General features: G+C 42.1%; 2 protein-coding genes across 2 annotated transcripts in view; one reads left to right on the forward strand and one right to left on the reverse strand.

The window, feature by feature from the left end:
• LOC149186642 (lipase-like PAD4) overlaps positions 1 to 6,875 on the reverse strand; it is a 33,854-nt gene extending 26,979 nt beyond the window's left edge. The window contains exon 1 of the mRNA XM_089409411.1: positions 6,711 to 6,875. Within this exon, the coding sequence (XP_089265537.1) occupies positions 6,711 to 6,875 (165 nt within the window). The remainder of the gene's footprint in view (positions 1 to 6,710) is intronic.
• An 11,556-nt stretch (positions 6,876 to 18,431) lies between these two features.
• On the forward strand, positions 18,432 to 18,866 carry LOC149186643 (U-box domain-containing protein 43-like). Its single transcript, XM_089409412.1, has one exon. The coding sequence runs from the start codon at positions 18,432 to 18,434 to the stop codon at positions 18,864 to 18,866; it is 435 nt and encodes a 144-aa protein (XP_089265538.1).
• The last annotated feature ends 2,103 nt before the right edge of the window (positions 18,867 to 20,969 follow it).

The raw sequence follows: 20,969 nt of genomic DNA on the forward strand, positions 1-20,969 counted from the left end.
GTTAATTAGCCAAACAAATCCCAGTACTACTGGCCCTTTCGGCAACAGTCCACAGAGTGCGGACTGAGGTCTCACCCGAAGCAGTATGGGGGGGTGCCGGAACTAGGTTTCCATGCCCTTGAGATGTCTGAGGGGGTTGATTAGGTCTAACTATTAGTCCCTTCTTGCAGGTTACTTCGTGCACTTCCCTAGCCTTCACGCCCTGATATATTCGCCTTCGTGTAACCCTAACTAGGGGTTGTGGGGCTTCCGCGCTTCTGGAGCAGCGATCTGCACTATTTCCCTAAGTCACACTCGAGATCTTACTTTTCTCCTTATACCAGTTAGTTATCTTCGTGTAAACAGATGCTTTATGTTATATTTACGTATTTAGCACATTCAGATGAGTCCGCATAGTAAATAAATAGTAAACTTGCAATTCATACCCAATAATACATAAAACATGAAAAGATACATAGAAATATGGTAAAATTTCTCTTTATTAATGCTTCCAACGGTTACAGACTCGACATGCCCTGTGCCCTCAGTTGCAGGGGTCCGTGCACTCAACTACAGACTACTTGGCCTCTGTGTACTCAGATACAGAGCCTTCTCCTACTCTACGACCCAAAGATACGACTTACACCTCAAATTAATGCTTCTTTTTCTTCTCTTCCATTAACTGTTTTTTACACTTAGAGCCTCGCTCTATTTATACAATTCCATGGTCCACAGACCACGGGTATATCTTTCAAACCAACAATACATTACAAAAACAAAGGCAGACAACCCTATGATTCTATTATGACTTCGGGCTCCGCACCCACAAATCGCAGAGTCTTTACAATGGACTTAGTCAAAACTTCAGCTTTAAGCCTCAAAACATGCCTTGGGGGCTTGCACGCACAACAAAATGCAAGAAATATTTTGTCACTCATGTTTGTAAAAACTAAGGCGCATGATCATAGAGATGAAATAGTTAAAATTGTTTCTAACTATGATAAAGTGTGTTAGGATTCACAAGAATTACAACATAAGGATTTCTACATGTCAGCATCAAGGATCCAAACTTACAACCTATGGTTGTTACTAAAATAGATCCATTGGTTAATATTGTTCCTATTAAGAAGAGAAAGAATGTTGTTGATTCATTCTCATTAGCAACTGTGGGTTCATTTTTATTGTTATTCTACTTGCATGGTTAGTAATTGCGATGATGCATACAAATGGTTGTAAAATCAAGTGAATTAATGGTTATGTCAATAATGATATGATAATTTTTACCCTTATTATATAGCTTTTTGTGTTGATTCAAATGTTCATAGCACAATGGATGTGTTATTGTAAATAACGATTCATTCTGCAAATTATTTCTAAGAAAAAGAAAAATAGAGAAAGAAAAAGAAAAAGAAAAGAAAGGGGATACAATATATGTGTGTGTGTGTGTGTGTGTGTGTGAAAAAATGAAAGAAACAAAAATATGAAAAAAATGAAAATACCCCCAATAAGTGAGAAAATTTAAATGCCACTTCATTCCAAAAAAATGAAAAAATGTGATGAGAAATACCTTTAGAAAAATAAAAATAATGTGCAGCTAGCCTAAATTCCACAGTAGAGTTAAATAAATAGGAATAATTGTTTAATCACACCATTTAAGCATGATTAGACTTGTTGAATAAAGTGTGTTTAGTTATGTTGGCTTGTATGGGCCTGACCCAGGTTCAAAGGTGTTTTAGCCAAGCAAATCCCGGTACTACTGGCCCTTTCGACAACAGTCCACGGAGCGCAGAATGAGGTCTCACCTGAAGTAGTATGGGAGGGTGCTAGAACCAGGTTTCCGCACCCTGGGGATGTCTGATGAGCTTCTAGAGGTCCGCGGTTTGACCCATCACTACGCGCACCTATTATCCCTTCGCAACCCGCAGTACTGCTTTCGCGCAGCCCTACTCGGGGCACAACCCATGTAATACCCAAGTTACTTGCTATTTAATCTGTTATTATCTAATTACTTAACTTTTTTATGCAAGGCTAATGATTATTACAGCATATTCAGCAATCATATCAGTGCGCGTGATAAATAAAACAGTATAAACATAAAGAAAGAAATTCACTGCAGATACACAGAAATAGGAATCAACTTCTCTTGATTAATATTCAATCCAGATTACAGACTCGACATTGCCCTGTGCACTCAGCTACAGGAGTCCACACACTCAGCTGCGGACTCTACTAGGCCTTTGTGCACTCAGCTGCAGAGCCTCTTCCTACAACTATGACCCAATACACTTAAACTCCTACTCTAAGCTCGAACCATTCATACTCTTTTCTCTTATTCCTTTGCTATCTTTACAACTTAGAGCCTCACTCTATTTATACAATCCCATGATCCACATATCATGAGTAGGCCGACATGACTTTACATTACATTACATTACTTTAGGGCGGATAGCCCTATGACATAACCTATACTTCGTGCTCCATGCCCGCGATTCGTGGAGTGTTACAAAACCCTTGACCAAAACTTGGGCTTTAATCCCCAAAACATGTTGTGGGGGGATTCCATGCCCAACAGGCCCCCAACACAATCATCGTGACTTGTCCCGAGTCACTCTATTGGTGCGGCGACCTTGGCGCGAAGCCCCACCAATTGGTCCCATACTGCTCAGAGGTTCGCAGCGCACTGTTCTGTTGTGTGTTGGACTTGTTGCATTCTTGCATCTAAATCATCTGCATCTGAATCGTGTCCTTTCCTTGATACCGGCTTTTGGTGCATGTGTTTATAGTCCCATGCCTTTGTTCAGCTCCTCGGGTCGCGGAGACTGTGCTTCAGCTAGTTAGTCAAAGAGCCAGCCCACCTATGTAGGGTTTTAAGCAGTTATCCTTTACGCCTGGGAAGGGCTTTCTATTGAGTTTGACTAGCTAGACCGTGCCTCTGTCTGTGACCTCCTTTACCACATATGGTCCCAATGTTGAAAAATGTGCAACAAGAAATGCTAAATTTAGAATGTGCTAAAAATAGAAGTCCTAAAAATAGCATGTCTAAAAATAGTAGTTTGGCTAGGGAGGTCATTGGCCACCTTGGGTGAGAGGTGAAACTTCTAAAAATAGAAAGTTCTAAAAATAGCATTTCTGGGTCCCTTCCTATTTTTAGCAGTCACTGGTCTAACTATAGGAAGTAAAAACGAATTTGGTCTTACCAATGGTTTAAAATATTAATTAATTAATCTCCATGAGTTAATTAGTTAAGGAAAAACAAACTTGAAGTCTATGTGAGGACATGCAACAGTTTATCTATTAATTGATGAATTTATCCATCAGTTAAAGAGATAAGGATGAGTTGTAATTAGTTGGCTCAATTAACTGAGTCAAGTCCAGTTAGATTAATTTAACAAGTTGTTAAATTAATGAGATTCAGTTTGTTAATGCTTGCATGCATGTAACAACTGGTATTTTCATATAACTGAATATTATAGCTTAAATAACTCATGCATGTCAGTTCAGACAGAGACCCAGTTGAGATCAGAGAAGGGACAATGTACTATCAGTTGGATGAATATTTTTCCTATAAAGGAAGCTCATCCATGATGAGGATTTATCTCCTTCAGGTTTGTGTAGTTATTTCAGAGGTCAATGTTGTGTGTGAGGTGAGAATCACACAAGTTGCAGCTAGAGGACCCAGGAAAACTATGCATAGAAATAGGAGGCTTGGAGGGCAAAGGAGAAGGTTTGTGAGAAGCCTTTGACTGTCTATGAGCAGCAGAGGGATTTTAATGAGAGCTGGATAGATTCCGAGCTAAGGCTTTGTGTAATCCGAACTATATTTCCACTTTTATGATAATACAGAGATGGGGTTTTAGGCAGGTGCTTCCCCCAAGTAAATTCTTATGTGTTATGTGTGATTGATTCCTTCTTATCAGTTATATGTGTTCTTATTGATGTTGCTCATGGTTGATTAAGCTTCCTTTAAATTTTTTGTAGAAGTAGATCAAGTGTTTTGCTTTAGTACATTGCATTACCAGGTGATCTACAGGTGGGAAATTTCTACATGGCACTAGAGCTAACTGATTTGTAGAAAAAGTTCTACATGGTATCAGAGCTAGCTGATTTGTAGAAAAATTCTACAAAATTCTACACCCAACCAATGCATTTTTAATTTTCTCGGAAATTTTTCAAACTTACTGTCATACAATAGTACTAAGTCATTTACCTTGAAGGTGTGCAACTTGATATGGCGGTTGTGTTAGGAATTTTCATGCTATTTTTGTACCTGTTGATGAAATCCAGCCAAAAACTGTTCTTCCTCGAGTTCTTCTAATTACGCGATCCTTTCTTCTAGAGCTTTGCAGTCCGTCATGCTTGTGAGTGTTGTTATTCATAGACTAGGTACGATGTATTCCATCGGCATGACAACTTTCGTACCATAGACCAACCGGAAGGGTGTTTGGCCTATCAATTTCTTGCATGTTGTTTGGTATGTCCATAACATGGCACGTACATGCAGGTCCCAATCGTTCTACTGTGCATTACATACTTTGGTCAACGCAGTCTCCAGTATTTTATTAAATGCTTCTACTGTCCCATTGGCTTGTGGGTGGTACGGTGTACTTTTCTGATGATACACCTGGAACTCTTCTATGAGCGCACTGATGGTTTCAATCAGGAAATGTGTTCCGTGATCACTCATTAAGATTTTTGGATAGCCAAATCGTGTCAACACATTTACGAACAAAAACTTTGTAGTTGTAGCAGCCTTCCAGTCCTTGACCGGCTGTGCTTCCACCCATCGTGTCAGGTACTCTGTCGCGGTGATGATGTAGCACACACTCGTCTTTCCCTGAGGTTTGATCGGGCCCACAAAGTCAATTCCCCATTTCTCAAATGGCAGCAGTGTTATTTGGGGATTTAGTGGCATCTCATCTCTTCATGATGGTTTTCTTGTCCTTTGACATATATCACAGGCCTTACAGTGCGCTTTCAAATCCTGGTGCAGGGTCAGCCAACATAACCCTGCGCGAAGAATCTTCTATTCGGTCACGTGTCCTGCATAGTGTCCTCCTACAGTGCCCCCATGTGCTTCTGCGAGGATCTGACCTCGTTCAAATTCAGGTACGTATCTTCACAATATCTCATCATTGCCCATCTTGTAGAGGTTCCCCGCAACGACACAAAAATCTACTACGCGCACCACCAATTCCTTTTTTTGTTGGATTGATTATTCCTTTGGCGCAGTCCCTGTTGTTAGAAAATGGATTATAACTTTAAAGGGTCCATTTGCAGTGCGCACTGCAAAGAGTTGTGCATCAGGTAGTCCCTCCTCCAAATTTGTTGGTTCCTCGCCCGTTTCAATTCGTGACAAGTGGTTTGGTGTTGCGTTTAAGCGTCCCAACTTGAATATGACCTCAAAATTATATTCTTGAAATATTAGAAGCCATCTACATATTCTCCCCCCCAACACAGGCTTGTTCACCAGGTATTTCAACACGGAATAATCGATATACATCTTGAAATGTCCTCCAAGTAAATAGTGTCAGTATTTTTGGAGCATGTACACCATTGCCAACCCCTTGTGCTCGATGGTAGAGTAGTTATTTTCTGCTTTGGACAATCTTCGACTCGCAAACATGAACGGGTGATATACACCCTCCGCGTCCTCTTGTGTGAGTACAGTGCCCAACGCGATACATGACTCATCCACATGTACATGGAATTCCACATCCCATTTTGGGAAGACCAGGATTGGATCAAAGGCCAGTTTCCCCTTCAAGACATCCAAACTTTTCATGCAATCATCATTCCAGCAATATGTAACATCTTTTTTCAATAGCTTTTCCATCAGCACAGTTATTCGGGCATAACTTTTGATGAACTTCATATAGTATCCAGTGTGTCCCAAGGTAGTGTGCAGTTGTTTAACACTTTACGGTGCTTCCAAATTTAGGATAACAGCAATCTTCCCAAGGTCCACCATCAGACCTTGTTTGCAGACTACATGTTCTAGTAGGTTTCCAAAAGGAATGAGGAATGCGCACTTCTTCAAGTTCAGTGCAATTTGGTGTCAGCAACAAGTATGCAGCATCAAGCGTAAGCTCACTACATGGTGCTTAACTAATCCAAAGACAGTCCAATCATCCAGATAGACCTCCAAAAACTTGTGCATGTATTCTTTGAATGCGGCTACCATCATGCGCAAAAATATAGCTGACCCCTTCTTCATTCCGAATGGCATAACGGTGTATTGAAAGCAGCCCCATTCTATTGCGAAGGTCATTTTTCTCCTATCTTCCGGTGCGAACTTGATCTGATGGTACCCTGAGAACCCATCCGTGAACGAGTATGCTTCCTAAACACCAACATTCTCCAGTACTTCGTGAGGTCTACGCATACTCTTATTTCACCCTTCTATTTTTTCTCTTGTATTACCATAGGACTCACCCAGTTGGATTCTTCCACTGGTTCAATAATTCCGGCCGCGAGCATTTGTCTAATTCATCACGGACCTTTTCTTTATACTTTGGTTTTAATCAGTAAGCCCACTGCTTAACTGGCTTCACATTGGGTTTCAAGTTTATCTTCATCATCCCTAGATCACCAATGATCTCTTTTCAATCCATAATTTTAGGGAACAAGTCTTTGTATTCGTGGAGTAACTCAACGACCTTATCGACCGTGGCATCGTCCCAATAGTCCCCAAGTATTGCGTACTTCAGTTCTGCCTCTGTTCCAATGTTGACCTGCTTCATCTTTAGTGGCACAGTGATGTCGGGGTCTTCAAGTGATGCTTCGTGAATCTCACAACAACCTTCCGTTTCTGGAATTTTAATTTTCCATGGGTCCTCATCACCCTCCTCAACATTTACATTATAGCACTCTAGTGCACTGCTTAACTGTGTCGCCATTCTAGCTGAAGTACTCCCATTGGCTCCTGTGGTATTTTGAAGATAGTGAATTTTACTACTTGTAGCTCATTGTCAACAGTATCCGACCAATGATATTCAAATGTGAATGTTAACAAAAATCCCTCACGCAAGACATCCCATTTGCTCATACCATGGCAGAGCTCCATCTCCATATACCAATTCATGGGTATGACGTCCAGGGTATGGTAGAATAAATGTACCCATTCAGGCTATGGCTCTTCCCCGTAGACCTTGGTCCATTTCGTGAGGTGTGTGTGTGGATCATCTCGTCCGTCATATTTGTCTACTAGCCATATTTGTGGTTTCCCAAATCGCAGGCGCATCATCCTTCTACATTCGTGCTAGTCCTCAAAATTTCCTTGATGTGTACCCCACCATCGTGCGAGTGTTGCACGCAATGCCCATTTCAGCGCATCGAACTGCTACTGCTTTGGTACTGCACTTTCAAATTTGCTCAAAAATTCATCCACCGTCATTAATCCATCATATTTCGGCATCTCCCTTACCTCTGTTGTCACGGAACACAGTGATCTAGTCATCATGTTGCAATTAAGCGCTGTTACTTCGTTTAGTCAATTCTGCCATTGCTCTATCTCTTCTTTTGAATCTAAAGTGCGGGAGCTTTCGCGCTCCCACAAAATCCTTCCATCTATAGTTAAATTCACCAAATCCTCTTCTCACACAGTTATCTTGTAAATACAGTCAAGATCGTCATCACTATCGTCGTCACGCACCAGTTCAGTCTATCACACTCCTTCGGCTTGATCTAATGGTACTATTACGCGTAGTGACTTTTTCTCAAAGATCATTTTGCACTTCTTTAGATTTATGACTCCGTTCATATCGGTGGCCCAGTCTATTCCCAGTAGTGCAGGATAGGTATTGTTGTCATCAACAATCTCTATCACTTCAAAATCTCCTGCGTGCTCACACCTTCAATATCGATTGTTACCCCTTACAATCTTCCCATGGGAAAAATCTTTTGTTGGTTTCCCATTCGTAACTGAATAGGGGACCATTGTAATGCAGGTCTGCCCATGTGTTCCCATGTTTTCTTTGGTAGTACATTTGCATCCAAACCTAGATCCAGGATTACCTAATCCATTTCATAATCACCTATTTGCACAGTCAACCTCATTTCCCTTCCTGTGCGCAATGCATGCTTTCCAAGTTCCCGAACCACGTGTGGTTCTCCTGATCCCGCACACCTAGTGATAAGTTCCTGTAGTCCTTTGACTACCTTTCCATTGCGCAGCAGTGTCATGCATGTCTCCAGAAAGGTAGTGATCATTGAAGGATCCATCCCTTGTTCTAGTTGATCCTTACTACCTGAAGTGGAGGCCTCCATGAAGCTCTTCTTAGCTTCCATGAATGTCTCCTTTGTGCATTCTAAATAAAATTCGGGTTCCTTTGTAGGAGCCTTGCGAACCCATGCACTTTCTTCTGGCTACTTCCCCTTATCATCTCTTGTGGTCATACCGCTCCTGAGCATCATGTTTACATTCGGGTCTTCTTCGCATGGCTTAGACCTCATCATCTGTAAGTTTTGAGTCGAAGGGGGCTGGAGTACCCCTTTTTCATGCATCCTCGCTATTAGCAAAGGGTAGTCTTTTGCCTCATGATCAAACTGAGTACAATACCGACATGATATTCTTGTCGGGTTTGTACAATCGTGGGCATAGTGCCCTGGCCCTCCACAATTGTAACAAATTAGTTGCCCGTGACCCCTTCCTGGTCCCATTCTTCCTTGACTTTAACTGCGTCCCTGAAATCCAGTGCGCCATCCTTGTATTAAGGTCGAGGGATCACGTTTCAATCTGCACCCTGTAGGCAAGTGTCTGATCCATCATTAGTTCATAGCTTCGGTAGATGTGTTCATCATGGCCTACTGACCTGCAAAAATTACAAAACAATTGTTGGGACATCTGCGTATACTTCTGCAAGAGATGACAATTCTTCATAGTGTGTTTTCCTCCTATCTTGTAGATTGCACACCATAGTGTAGACGCCATGCTCGGCCCTACCTATGCCTCTGATATTAATGGCATTGGCCCTCCTCCTTCCAAGCAGTTCGCAAACACTCGACAGTGGTCCTTGTCGTGCCCTTGGCCTTTGCATTTTATGCACCATACTTCCTCGTGCACCTCTGGCCGAGGTGTCCTATCTTGTTTCAAACTTTGCATTTCTAAGCACAGATTCTGTAGTTGTGCATGGATTTGTTGGACTCCTAACCCCGGGTCTTGTATAGGGGTCTCATGTAACCTCATTTCCATTTCCAATGCTTCAACCTGGGTGGAAAGTTTTTGCTATGACAACATCATCCTTAAGTGTGGCGTAAGTGAGGCCACAAACCATGTGTGATGTTGTGCATCTGTTAACTTCATATTGGCATCACAGATCATACTCTTCAGCCTTTGGTCCAGATCTTAGTGGGTCTCACTCGGGAGCATCACGATCTCCTTAAACCCGATGATTGATTGTGTTTCTGATTTTGGCCTGCTAAATTCCTTGTCCAGTGCGGCCTAGATCTCTGCGATTCCTGCATTTGGGTGGTCATTAGAATGCTTTATATACCATATTAATGCGCAATCTTTCAGTGTGCTCACCAATGTAGCCTTTTTAATATTATCATCCACCATGCCTTGTGCTTTCCATACTGCTCTTACCATGAACTAGAATTGGTCCAAATATTCATTTCCCACTCCTCTGAATACCGGTAGCTTGATCGCATTTGCCATACTGGACTGCGGTGGTGGCGGAGGTGGGGTGGGTGGAAATGGAGGTGAGGAGGGTGAGACGGGTGGCAGTGTGGGTGGAGGTGGTAAACGCGGAATACGCTGCCTTATCAGACTGACTGCGCTCCTCAGAGAAACTTTCGCGAGCTCTTCCTCGCTTTCCCGCAAGGGTGAAATGAAGGGACTGTTTTCCAACTCTTCACTACTTCTGCTTCTGTAGATCTTCCCAATTCGTATAGTCTGAAACATTACTTTATTCGCATAACCCACTTTTCACACAGTAGAATCTTAATCCAAGTGTTCAAATATTTAATATACTTACCTCACTATCCCTTAAGAAAACATCGCTCCGCTTCACTGTAGCTGACATTCGTGTCTACCACGAACTCATTGATAAATCCTCCTATTATTCAGTCGAGCCAATGGTCCACATCTCGCACCATCTTATCTCCTGATGCTTCTAGTCTATGCACTAATTCCGGAGTCCACACTATTGGTTTGTCGAGCCTACACCTTCCCTAGTTGTCTACTAACTTCGCGATCCACTCATACAGCTCAGAAGGAAAGGATGCAAAGAAAATTTCGTGGATTTCCATATACAAGTAGCGCTCCAACCACTATTCCTTAGATACTCGTGGATTTCTGTTTTCCTGCGCCGCGAACTCGTGAATCTTCTTGTCCAACCACTCTTAAATTTCTTTCTTTGTTGGATTCCAGTGGCATGACATCAGACATCCTTTATGCAGATCTTGGTCCCGGCAACGGAACCATTTGTTGGCTTGTATGGGCTTGACCCAAGTTCAGAGGTGATTTAGCCAAGCAAATCTCGGTACTACTGGCCCTTTTGGCAACAGTCTGTGGAGTGCAGACTGAGGTCTTACCTGAAGTAGTATGGGAGGGTGCTAGAACCAGGTTTCTGCACCCTGGGGATGTCTGATGAGCTTCTGGAGGTCCACAGTTTGACTCATTGCTACGCACACTTATTATCCCTTCTCAACTCATGGTACTGCTTTCACGTAGGCCTACTCGGGGTGCAACTCGTGTAATACCCAAGTTCCTTGCTATTTAATCTATTATTATCTGATTACTTAGCTTCTTTATGCAAGACTAATGATTATTACAACATATTCAACAATCATATCAGTGCGTGCAATAAATAAAATAGTATAAATGTAAAGAAAGCAATGCATCGCAGATACACAGAAATAGGAATCAAATTCTCTTTATTAATCTTCAATCTAGATTACAGACCCGACACCGCCCTACGCACCCAAATGCAAGGGTCCGCACACTTAGCTACGGACTCTACTAGGCCTCTGCGCACTCAACTGTCGAGCCTCCTCCTACTACTATGACCCAATACACTTACACTCCTACTCTAAGCTCAAACCATTCATACTCTTTTCTCTTCTTCCTTTTCCATCTTTACAACTTAGAGCCTCACTCTATTTATACAATCCCATGGTCCACGGACCATGGGTAGGCCGACATGACTTTACATTACATTACATTACTTTAGGGCGGACAACCCTATAACTTAACCTATACTTTGCGCTCCGCGCCCGCAATTCACGGAGTCTTACAAAACCCTTAACCAAAACTTGGGCTTTAAGCCCCAAAACATGTTGAGAGGGATTCCATGCCCAACAAGTTACAATTAAGTATTTTATCGCAAAGTATACATGCGGTCAAATTAATTTTAATTAAGTTATTTAATTAGTCAAATCACATTGTATAACCATGATTATTAGTTTAAATAGAGTTTTGATATGACAGTTTTTCATTTGTAATAAGGTTCACACTCACATGAAAGGTTGTGTTCTCACCTACCCACATCAACAATTGGTGATGACTTCAGACACCCTCCCGCCCCTCCGACAATTAACCAAAGGGGGGGTCTGAAAAGTGGTTTCCCTACATACCATTGATGAGCCCCAAAAATGGACAAATATTTGGGCTCATTCAACCTCCTAATTTGGCTTAGTCCACCATTCTCATTTGTTTATTGCATGTTTTTTATTATTTTTATGTTAATAGAGTGAATTTGGTTAGTCATTATGCCAACAAGTCTAATGGGTGCTTTGTGTAGCCTTTTTGGTCAACTTGGAGACAAAATGGAAGGTCTTAATGAGCACTTGGCAGCCAAATTCGTGGGAGAACAAGCTAGAGGATTTGTAGGAAGGTGTCCCCCTCATTTATGGGCCCTTACCTCGAATTCTCCACCATCAGCTCGGAGTTCAAGGGCCACCGAATCAATCAGCTCAAGGGCAGCCAAGCAAGTCAAGTTGGACTGCTGTTAACTCCAAGTCTTGGGCAGCCAAGTCCCTAACTTTTAGGAGGACTGTTGGGTCCTCAAATTGTATAAATAAGAAGGCTTGGGGCCTCATTTTGGTTAGCTAGTGGGTAGTCATTTTGTGCAGCTAGTTCGTCAATTTGGGGATAGCTAGTTAGTCAATTTGGTTAGTCATGTTGTAGCTCGGTTTTTGCTCCTTGTAAGCCAGTTTTGGCATGTCATTAGATTCATGATTATTCAATAAAGACAGGCAGCTTTTGATCCAATTCTGAGTTTTTGAGAGAGAAATAGACCTCCTCTATTTTGTAATGTTAATTTCTTTTTGTTTCAGCACTTTAGTTCATTGCTTTACCATGCAATTTGAAATTACAGGTTTGCTGAGTTAGCTTTATGAATTTGAGTGAGTTTAGCTTATGGTTGAAATGTTTTTAGTTGCATCAGTTAGATTAGCAGGTTGATAACACACAGGAGCTCCAAGGAAAACGGTTGAGAAAGCCTCCACTGCCATCTCTGTTTGGAGATTGGAGTGCAGCCTATACCAACCACAAAAATACACCTTTCTTTACTTTGTGCTTGCTGCAACACAGTCACGGTTATGTTAGATTCTTTCATGTACTTCACACCTGCACTACACACCTTCATCACAGCTTCATGCACATTTCTCTTCACGTTTTGGATTGCTGTTCATTGAATTTACAAGCACAGGTAGTCTAGGTTAATGCATTTTTGGTTTGGTGACAGTCATAAGCATTTGTTTCATTTACACTGTTCTCTCTCGTTCCATTACCTTCTCCTCCATCTTGATCACGCATGCAACCACATCCTTGACCTCTGCTTCGTTCTGTTAACTCCCAAAGTCCTCCACTCCTCACGTAACTTCATTCTCTAGCCCTTTCTTTGACATAGCCCTCTATCTTCCAACCTACTTCCTACACTCATTTCCTATCCTATTTCTCCACTTCTGAGCCATCACCAGCCTTATTCCTACCTTACACATCTCCCCCTACCATTCCATCACTCCTCCATCACTTCAAACACTCACGGTAGGTCATCCTGTAGCAGTTTGTAGACATCCTGTAGAAACCAGAGTATCCTGTAGGATCCCCTGCAGACATCCTGTAGGAGGCCACTCACTCGGTTGCTGAGCTTTTGAACGTGAGGAACCTCTGTGGATGGATGCTAAGGATCCCTAGGGACCTCTCCTAGCCTCCCCAACCTTTTCCACGCTTTCCTTCCTTCTCCATCCCATCTGCACAACCAAACCCTAGTTAGCACAAAATCACAATCATTCCATCCACTTAAAGGAAAAATACAAAAACATGTCTTTTATGATGCAAGTAGCTTAGATCCATGCATTTTCACTTATTAGAGGTAATAGCAGCATTGGTAGAAGTTTCATTCACATTCTTTGCATTATAGAGGTTAGACTAGTCAAATTAGGGTTTCCTAGGTTTACATGCTTTGATTTGCTTTCAGTTCATTTTTGTCAAGTAAATTAGATTTCCTTTGAGAATAGCTTTCGTCCATCATTTAACAAGCTTCTTCTGAGAGCCTATAGAAGTTGGCTTGAGCCCTAACGGACTTGTGTCAGCTGACCAAGTGACAGCTGCGACAAGAGCTAGTACTTGTGCATACAGCACCGTCGCTTCCAAGTTTGTACGAACTACCGGGTTGATAAAATTAAGAGATAGGAAGCCCCAGGAGTTGTAGCATTATTGCTACAATACTGGAGCTCACCATCTTTTTGGCGCCGTTGCCGGGGAAGCGGCAGAGTATTGGTGATTGTTGCTATTCTTCTATTTTCCTTTACAACCTTCTGCTAAGTAGTTTATTTCATTTCCCTTATGCAATTTCATTTATGCAAAAGTAGATTAGCATTTCTTGCTTTCATAGATTAGTATTTCCTGCTTTCCTAGATTAGCCTTTCAATTCTGCAATTTCAATTCTGCAAGCGTAGATTAGCATTTCTTGCTTTCATAGATTAGCATTTCAATTCCGCAATTTCATTTCTGCAAGCGTAGATTAGCATTTCATTTCATGCTTTGTAGGAGTAGAGATAAGTTAGAAAAATGATCGCACAACCCCCCCACTACTTCACACAGCCAACGTTCTTCTTCGATGGCTGTGATGAAAGAACCCCTGGGTGGACATCAAGACATATCTGAAGAACCTCTAGGGGAGAAGAAGAAAGAAACATTCCTCCGGAGCAAATGGCTACAAGCAGAGATGTTGGGAGCAACATCTTGTCCAAAGATGAATTTGAAAATCAGATCAAAGATTTCAAGAGTGATATGAGGCAGTTCCTTGCCATGCAACTGGATACCTTGCGGATCCAAAAGAAGCAAGAAGAAGCTAAGAGGGCTTTGGCCATTTTTTGTCCTAGGTGCACTAGAAAGCATCCTTGGAACGAATGTCCAATGCACTCTCTAGAAGTGTGTTTCATCTGTGAAGAATACCATCCTACAGATCAGTGCCCTTCCTTGCCCAGAATCAAAGCTACATATCAAAGAGCCAAGGGAGCCACTGAATCACTCTATTATATGAACCAAAGGAGGCCACATGGACCCATACCCTACCAGCAGGAACTACAAGGGACACCCGAGACCTATTATGACCCTTACCAAGCCACCTTCATGCCTTCTTGGGGTCCCCCTGCTCATCCTTCCTGGTTCACACCTCCTCCTTATTCCTTCACAGATCCATATTATGCCCAACCAGCTGCTCATTCGTTTCACTCTTATGCTCAGCCACAGCCTCATTGGAATGCACCTTATCAGGAGTGGAGGCCCCAGTACAACTCTCATCCCGCTCATTTTCCTCCACCACCTGCTCATCCACAACCATCGCCTCCTCCTCCACCAAGGCAACCCCAAATGCCTACCCAACCACAATGCCATCCATCTCCATCTCAATTTCACACCTCCACTCAGCTACCCATACCTCCATTTCCAAAACCATGCAATGGAGCAGCTCAACCCAATTGCAAATCTGAGGCACAACATGTGCAAATGATTCCTCGTGAGCTCAATGATGTTCACCAAAGCTCAGGAAAAGTAATGCAAAAAAGAGATCATCTTGAAAGCATTGAAGGACCAAAAGCAAAAGAAGATTCAAAAGAGGAGATCAAAGAACCATGGGCTGCACTTGATGAAGAAAAGAGATCAAAATCAGAGATCGAGAAAGCTTCCTCATGGTCACCATCAAATCCTCCATGTACTCAAGAGAAAGATCAACAAAAAGAGGAAGATCAGAAGGTCATGATAGAATGTGACATGAAGAATGATCCAAATCAGCAAGACGACCAAGGATATCAAAGCTATATTGAGATATGGTTTCAGAAGGTCACTAAGTTGCAGCAGTACTTTCTTCCTCAGCCTTGTTTGATCCTTTCAAAGTCAGATCATTTTGGCTCTGAAAGTTGGATAGTGGTCAAAGCATGCATTGTGAGCCTTTACATCATCTTGTCTCTAATCTCGATGTGCACATGGCTCCATTGGAAGTATTCTTATACTTGAAAATGATTTTGTTTTTCAAGTAGGGTAGGGTAGAAAAAAAATAAAGAAATGAAAAAATGAAAATAAGAGAAAAATAAAAATCTAAGGTGAAAACCCCCTCGGAGGCGCCTTAGATTGGCTCATTGATTGAAAACCTCCATGAGGCGGTCAATGGGTTGGAAAGAAAAGAAAATAAAAGAGAAAAAGATCTTTGGGTGAAAACCTCCCTTGGAGGCGCCCAAGGCAGGCAGTTAGGGTGAAAACCTCCATGAGGCGCCCTAGTTGTTTTTCCAAAAAAAAAAAGAGAAAAAAGAAAAAGAAAAATAAAGCTAATCATCATTGAATAATTTTATGTTGTAGCAATGACATTTCAGGTTGCAAGAAGGATGTTTCATGGCAGGAGGAACACTCAAATCAAGGTCAAAGGAGTTTTTGTGCCTTCTACAGGAAGTTTCGTATCTTCTACAGGAAGCTTACAAAAAAGAAAAATTGATCTCCAAAGAGGACCTGAAGGCTTGTAATATGTCCATGAGGCCTACACTCATCCATGTTTCCACTCTTCACCCCTTTTCCATCATTTTTTCATGTCATTATGCTTCTTTCCTCAAAACTGTGTTTTCTACAGGAAGCTCTGTATTTCTACAGGAGACATCCTGTAGAACCTTTGGACGAGCCAAATACAATTTCAAAAATGAATCTAATGGTGGGAATCTGTTGATCAGGCCTGCAAGCACTTGTGTGTCCATCCCTTGCCTTTCTCCATCATTTTTCCACCTCCTTGTGCTTCTCATTGTGCTTCTACAGGAACTTCCTGTAGAAATTGTGGGAAACTAGGCATGCATTTCAAAAAGTGGTTTGGCGAGCATGGTAGCTTCCTCAAAGGTTCAGAAGTCCTCATGCAATCTTCCAACTCCTCCTCCATCATCTCCATACCTGCATCACAGCCAAAATTCATTTTGTCATACCATGCAAACACATGCAAAATGCCTTGAAGCCAAAAACACATAGAGCAGAATTTGTTTTTGCCATAACTTGAGAACCATGCATCCATTTGACAAACCGTTTTATGGGGGATTGTACAAGGTCGATGACAACATGCCTGAGCAGTTTCATGCAATTCCGGTGCACGGTTTCCAAGAAATCAACCTCCATCACCATCAGCCATTTTTGCATTTTCTCCATAACCGTGCATCCGTTTCAAAACCTGTTTCATGGGGAGATGCACGTGGGTGATAGTAGCCTACCCAAGCAGTTTCAGCCAATTCCGATGCACGGTTTCCGAGAAATCAAGCTCTGAAATCTTCAGCCATTTTCCAATTTTCTCGAAATCCGTGCATCCATTGATCACGAATTTTCTATGGGAGATGCATAATGATGGTAGTAACATGCTCACCAAGTTTCAGATCAAACCAATCTACCGTTTGGGAGAAATGGAAAAAAGAAGTTCTGGTTGTGACCATGCAGCAGCAGCAGCTTGAGCGGGCAGAGTTGAACGTGGAAATGAACGCGTGCAGCTTAGATCCGTCCAGAGGGCACCTGCACAAGAAAAAAAACAGCCTTAAATCATCAGTCAAGTCACCATACATGCAGCAAATGAAGATCAACACATGCATGCAGCAACACGCTTCACAATCAACCGTTTAACTTGCAGGTACGTGACTAAACTTGTTCCTCTGTTTGCATGAATCTAATCTAAAGCAATGCATGAATGAATGAGATGAGTGGGTTCAGCCAAGAAGGGAGCCACGTTCAATTGCACTCAGCAAGGCAAAAATCACGCATGCATGGATCAGCCATTCACGTGAAGTTCAAAAACAAAACACAGTCAGTTGGGGATATTCCAAACTCTAGTGCAACTAATGGAATTGAATACAAGCAGAGAACGAATAGTTAGCAACAGCAGTTCATGACAACACTTCAGTTCAAAAAAACCAGTGCGCATGTCTTTTTTGCCACCTCACCACAAGTCACGCAGTAATTCAAGGAACGCTCGGCTGAAACTCTCACCACTCTTTGTTCAACTGCGGTCAACTGAAGCGCATGTCCACCATCCAGATCAGTTAAACAATGGTGCTCTACCGATTTCTGCCTTTTATTCTCGAGATCTCTTCAGTTCCTCAAAAAATTCCCGCCTGTCGCACTCTACAGGCGTTTTCTACAGGAAACGGGTGGGGTCTTCTACAGGAAAGTGCAGCAGAGCAGAGAAGCCTGAAATTTCAGCATTCTTGAGGCTCCTCTCAGTGGTTCAACTTCATATCTAGCTGAATCAAACATATCTCTGTGACGTTTAACCAGAAGTAAATCTAAGCCTACTTTGCATATGTCTGAAGCAGTTCTCCATTGACTTATCAAAGATCTGGTCTCGCCTTTTGAGCATATATCTGGTTTCTTTTGAGGCAGAGATCATTTCTTGGAGGTAAATTAGTTGTCTTTAAAGATCTAATCTAAAGCTCTGTGCAATAAGATATATCAGGAGCAGTATGAGGCCAGATTCGAGCTAACCTGTTGTATGGTTCTGAGGCATAATCTACATCACTTTATAAGGCAGCTTGTATCAGAAGCTGTTTGGCTCCTTTCTGTCAAGGCCTTCTGGCATATTCTCATGCTTTCCTGAGGCAAAGGCATCTAGCAGTGGGTTTTATTCGTGTATCCTTTTTGTCATTCTGATTGACATCTTAGCATAAGGCTACTCTCTGTGATGATTGACATCTTCACCTAGGGCTGAGACTACTCAATATGACTATTTGATCCCTAATCTGAAAATTTCTGAGTTCAATTGCATGGCTGAGAATCTTGTAATCTTGCTGGTGCATTTATTTTTTATCTGAGCAGCATTCATTTTGATTTGCGCTTGCATGGTGTAATGAGGGTATATTTGCATTTATCTCTATTCTGAAAGGTATGAAGCAGTGTTTCTCTTCATCAAGCTTGGGGCTTGAAGAAAGGTGAAAATAGCTGAGGTGGATCATGCTATTTTATTGTTCGTTCGCTTGCACGTGATATTGCAGAAGGTATGAAAGCCGTGGAATCGCTTTTAGAGCTTTCAAAGGATATGGCTGTGTGTGAACAGATTGGCAAGGTACAAGGTTGTATCCTCCTCCTTGTAACAATGTCAAATAGTGACAATCCTAAAGCTGCTAAGGCTGCAAGCGAAGTTCTGGAGAATCTCCCATACAATGAGCATAATGTAGTGCAAATGGCACAGGCGAACTATTTCAAGCCCTTGATACAGAACCTGAGAGAAGGGTCTAACACAATGAAGATTGTTATAGCAACATTGCCCAAAGAACAGAGTGACACAACAGCTGCATTATTGGGATCTGATGAGATCATATACCAGCTATTATCCTTAATAAATTGGACACCACCTTCAATACATGGAAGCATTGTTCGAGCATTTCATGCCATTTGTTGTGTACCAGCGGCTGTTGAGGCAAGGACAACTTGATCTATCTTATGTTCTGTTCTGCTTCTGTTATCAATTCTTAGTAGAGTTCAAATCCAAGATTAAGAATGCCATTCGATTCAGTTAAAGGCCTGGAAACACTCCTTCCCATCTAGATTTGGCATGCACTATCTATTCTCGGGCAGCTCATTGTACTTGTGTGATTTTATAATACATTGGGCTTGCGTCAGTTGGATTTGTCAGCTTCCAGGTAGCAGCACAGTTCAAGGAGAAGGCAGCCTCAGCCACGCAGGCCAAAACAGTGAATACTGTTTCTACAGGAAGACAGAAAAAGCCACTACAGGACTGTTTCTACAGGAAGCCAGCGAACAGTTTCTACAGGAAAGTTTGAAAAGAGGGAAGCCAAAGGAGAAATTGGCCAAGATGCTAGCCAAGGAAGTCACCAGGGCCATCAAAGACAAGGGGAGAGATTTGGTTGCTCAGAGGATGAGCAACACTTTCAGTAGGGGGGTGATGATGAGCCCCAAAAATGGACAAATATTTGGGCTCATTCAACCTCCTAATTTGGCTTAGTCCACCATTCTCATTTGTTTATTGCATGTTTTTTATTATTTTTATGTTAATAGAGTGAATTTGGTTAGTCATTATGCCAACAAGTCTAATGGGTGCTTTGTGTAGCCTTTTTGGTCAACTTGGAGACAAAATGGAAGGTCTTAATGAGCACTTGGCAGCCAAATTCGTGGGAGAACAAGCTAGAGGATTTGTAGGAAGGTGTCCCCCTCATTTATGGGCCCTTACCTCGAATTCTCCACCATCAGCTCGGAGTTCAAGGGCCACCGAATCAATCAGCTCAAGGGCAGCCAAGCAAGTCAAGTTGGACTGCTGTTAACTCCAAGTCTTGGGCAGCCAAGTCCCTAACTTTTAGGAGGACTGTTGGGTCCTCAAATTGTATAAATAAGAAGGCTTGGGGCCTCATTTTGGTTAGCTAGTGGGTAGTCATTTTGTGCAGCTAGTTAGTCAATTTGGGGATAGCTAGTTAGTCAATTTGGTTAGTCATGTTGTAGCTCGGTTTTTGCTCCTTGTAAGCCAGTTTTGGCATGTCATTAGATTCATGATTATTCAATAAAGACAGGCAGCTTTTGATCCAATTCTGAGTTTTTGAGAGAGCAATAGACCTCCTCTGTTTTGTAATGTTAATTTCTTTTTGTTTCAGCACTTTAGTTCATTGCTTTACCATGCAATTTGAAATTACAGGTTTGCTGAGTTAGCTTTATGAATTTGAGTGAGTTTAGCTTATGGTTGAAATGTTTTTAGTTGCATCAGTTAGATTAGCAGGTTGATAACACACAGGAGCTCCAAGGAAAACGGTTGAGAAAGCCTCCACTGCCATCTCTGTTTGGAGATTGGAGTGCAGCCTATACCAACCACAAAAATACACCTTTCTTTACTTTGTGCTTGCTGCAACACAGTCACGGTTATGTTAGATTCTTTCATGTACTTCACACCTGCACTACACACCTTCATCACAGCTTCATGCACATTTCTCTTCACATTTTGGATTGTTGTTCATTGAATTTACAGGCACAGGTAGTCTAGGTTAATGCATTTTCGGTTTGGTGACAGTCATAAGCATTTGTTTCATTTACACTGTTCCCTCTCGTTCCATTACCTTCTCCTCCATCTTGATCACGCATGCAACCACATCCTTGACCTCTGCTCCGTTCTGTTAACTCCCAAAGTCCTCCACTCCTCACGTAACTTCATTCTCTAGCCCTTTCTTTGACATAGCCCTCTATCTTCCAACCTACTTCCTACACTCATTTCCTATCCTATTTCTCCACTTCTGAGCCATCACCATCCTTATTCCTACCTTACACATCTCCCCCTACCATTCCATCACTCCTCCATCACTTCAAACACTCACGGTAGGTCATCCTGTAGCAGTTTGTAGACATCCTGTAGAAACCAGAGTATCCTGTAGGATCCCCTGCAGACATCCTGTAGGAGGCCACTCACTCGGTTGCTGAGCTTTTGAACGTGAGGAACCTCTGTGGATGGATGCTAAGGATCCCTAGGGACCTCTCCTAGCCTCCCCAACCTTTTCCACGCTTTCCTTCCTTCTCCATCCCATCTGCACAACCAAAC

Source organism: Pinus tabuliformis, chromosome 3_1, assembly GCF_031772625.1.
Source record: "Pinus tabuliformis cultivar Carrire ecotype Pingquan chromosome 3_1, CPIR1, whole genome shotgun sequence".
In the NCBI taxonomy this organism is placed as follows: Eukaryota; Viridiplantae; Streptophyta; class Pinopsida; order Pinales; family Pinaceae; genus Pinus; species Pinus tabuliformis.

Coding starts and splice junctions, on each gene's coding strand:
- LOC149186643 (XM_089409412.1), top strand. CDS start 18,432: ATGAAAGCCGTGGAATCGCTTTTAGAGCTTTCAAAGGATATGGCTGTG.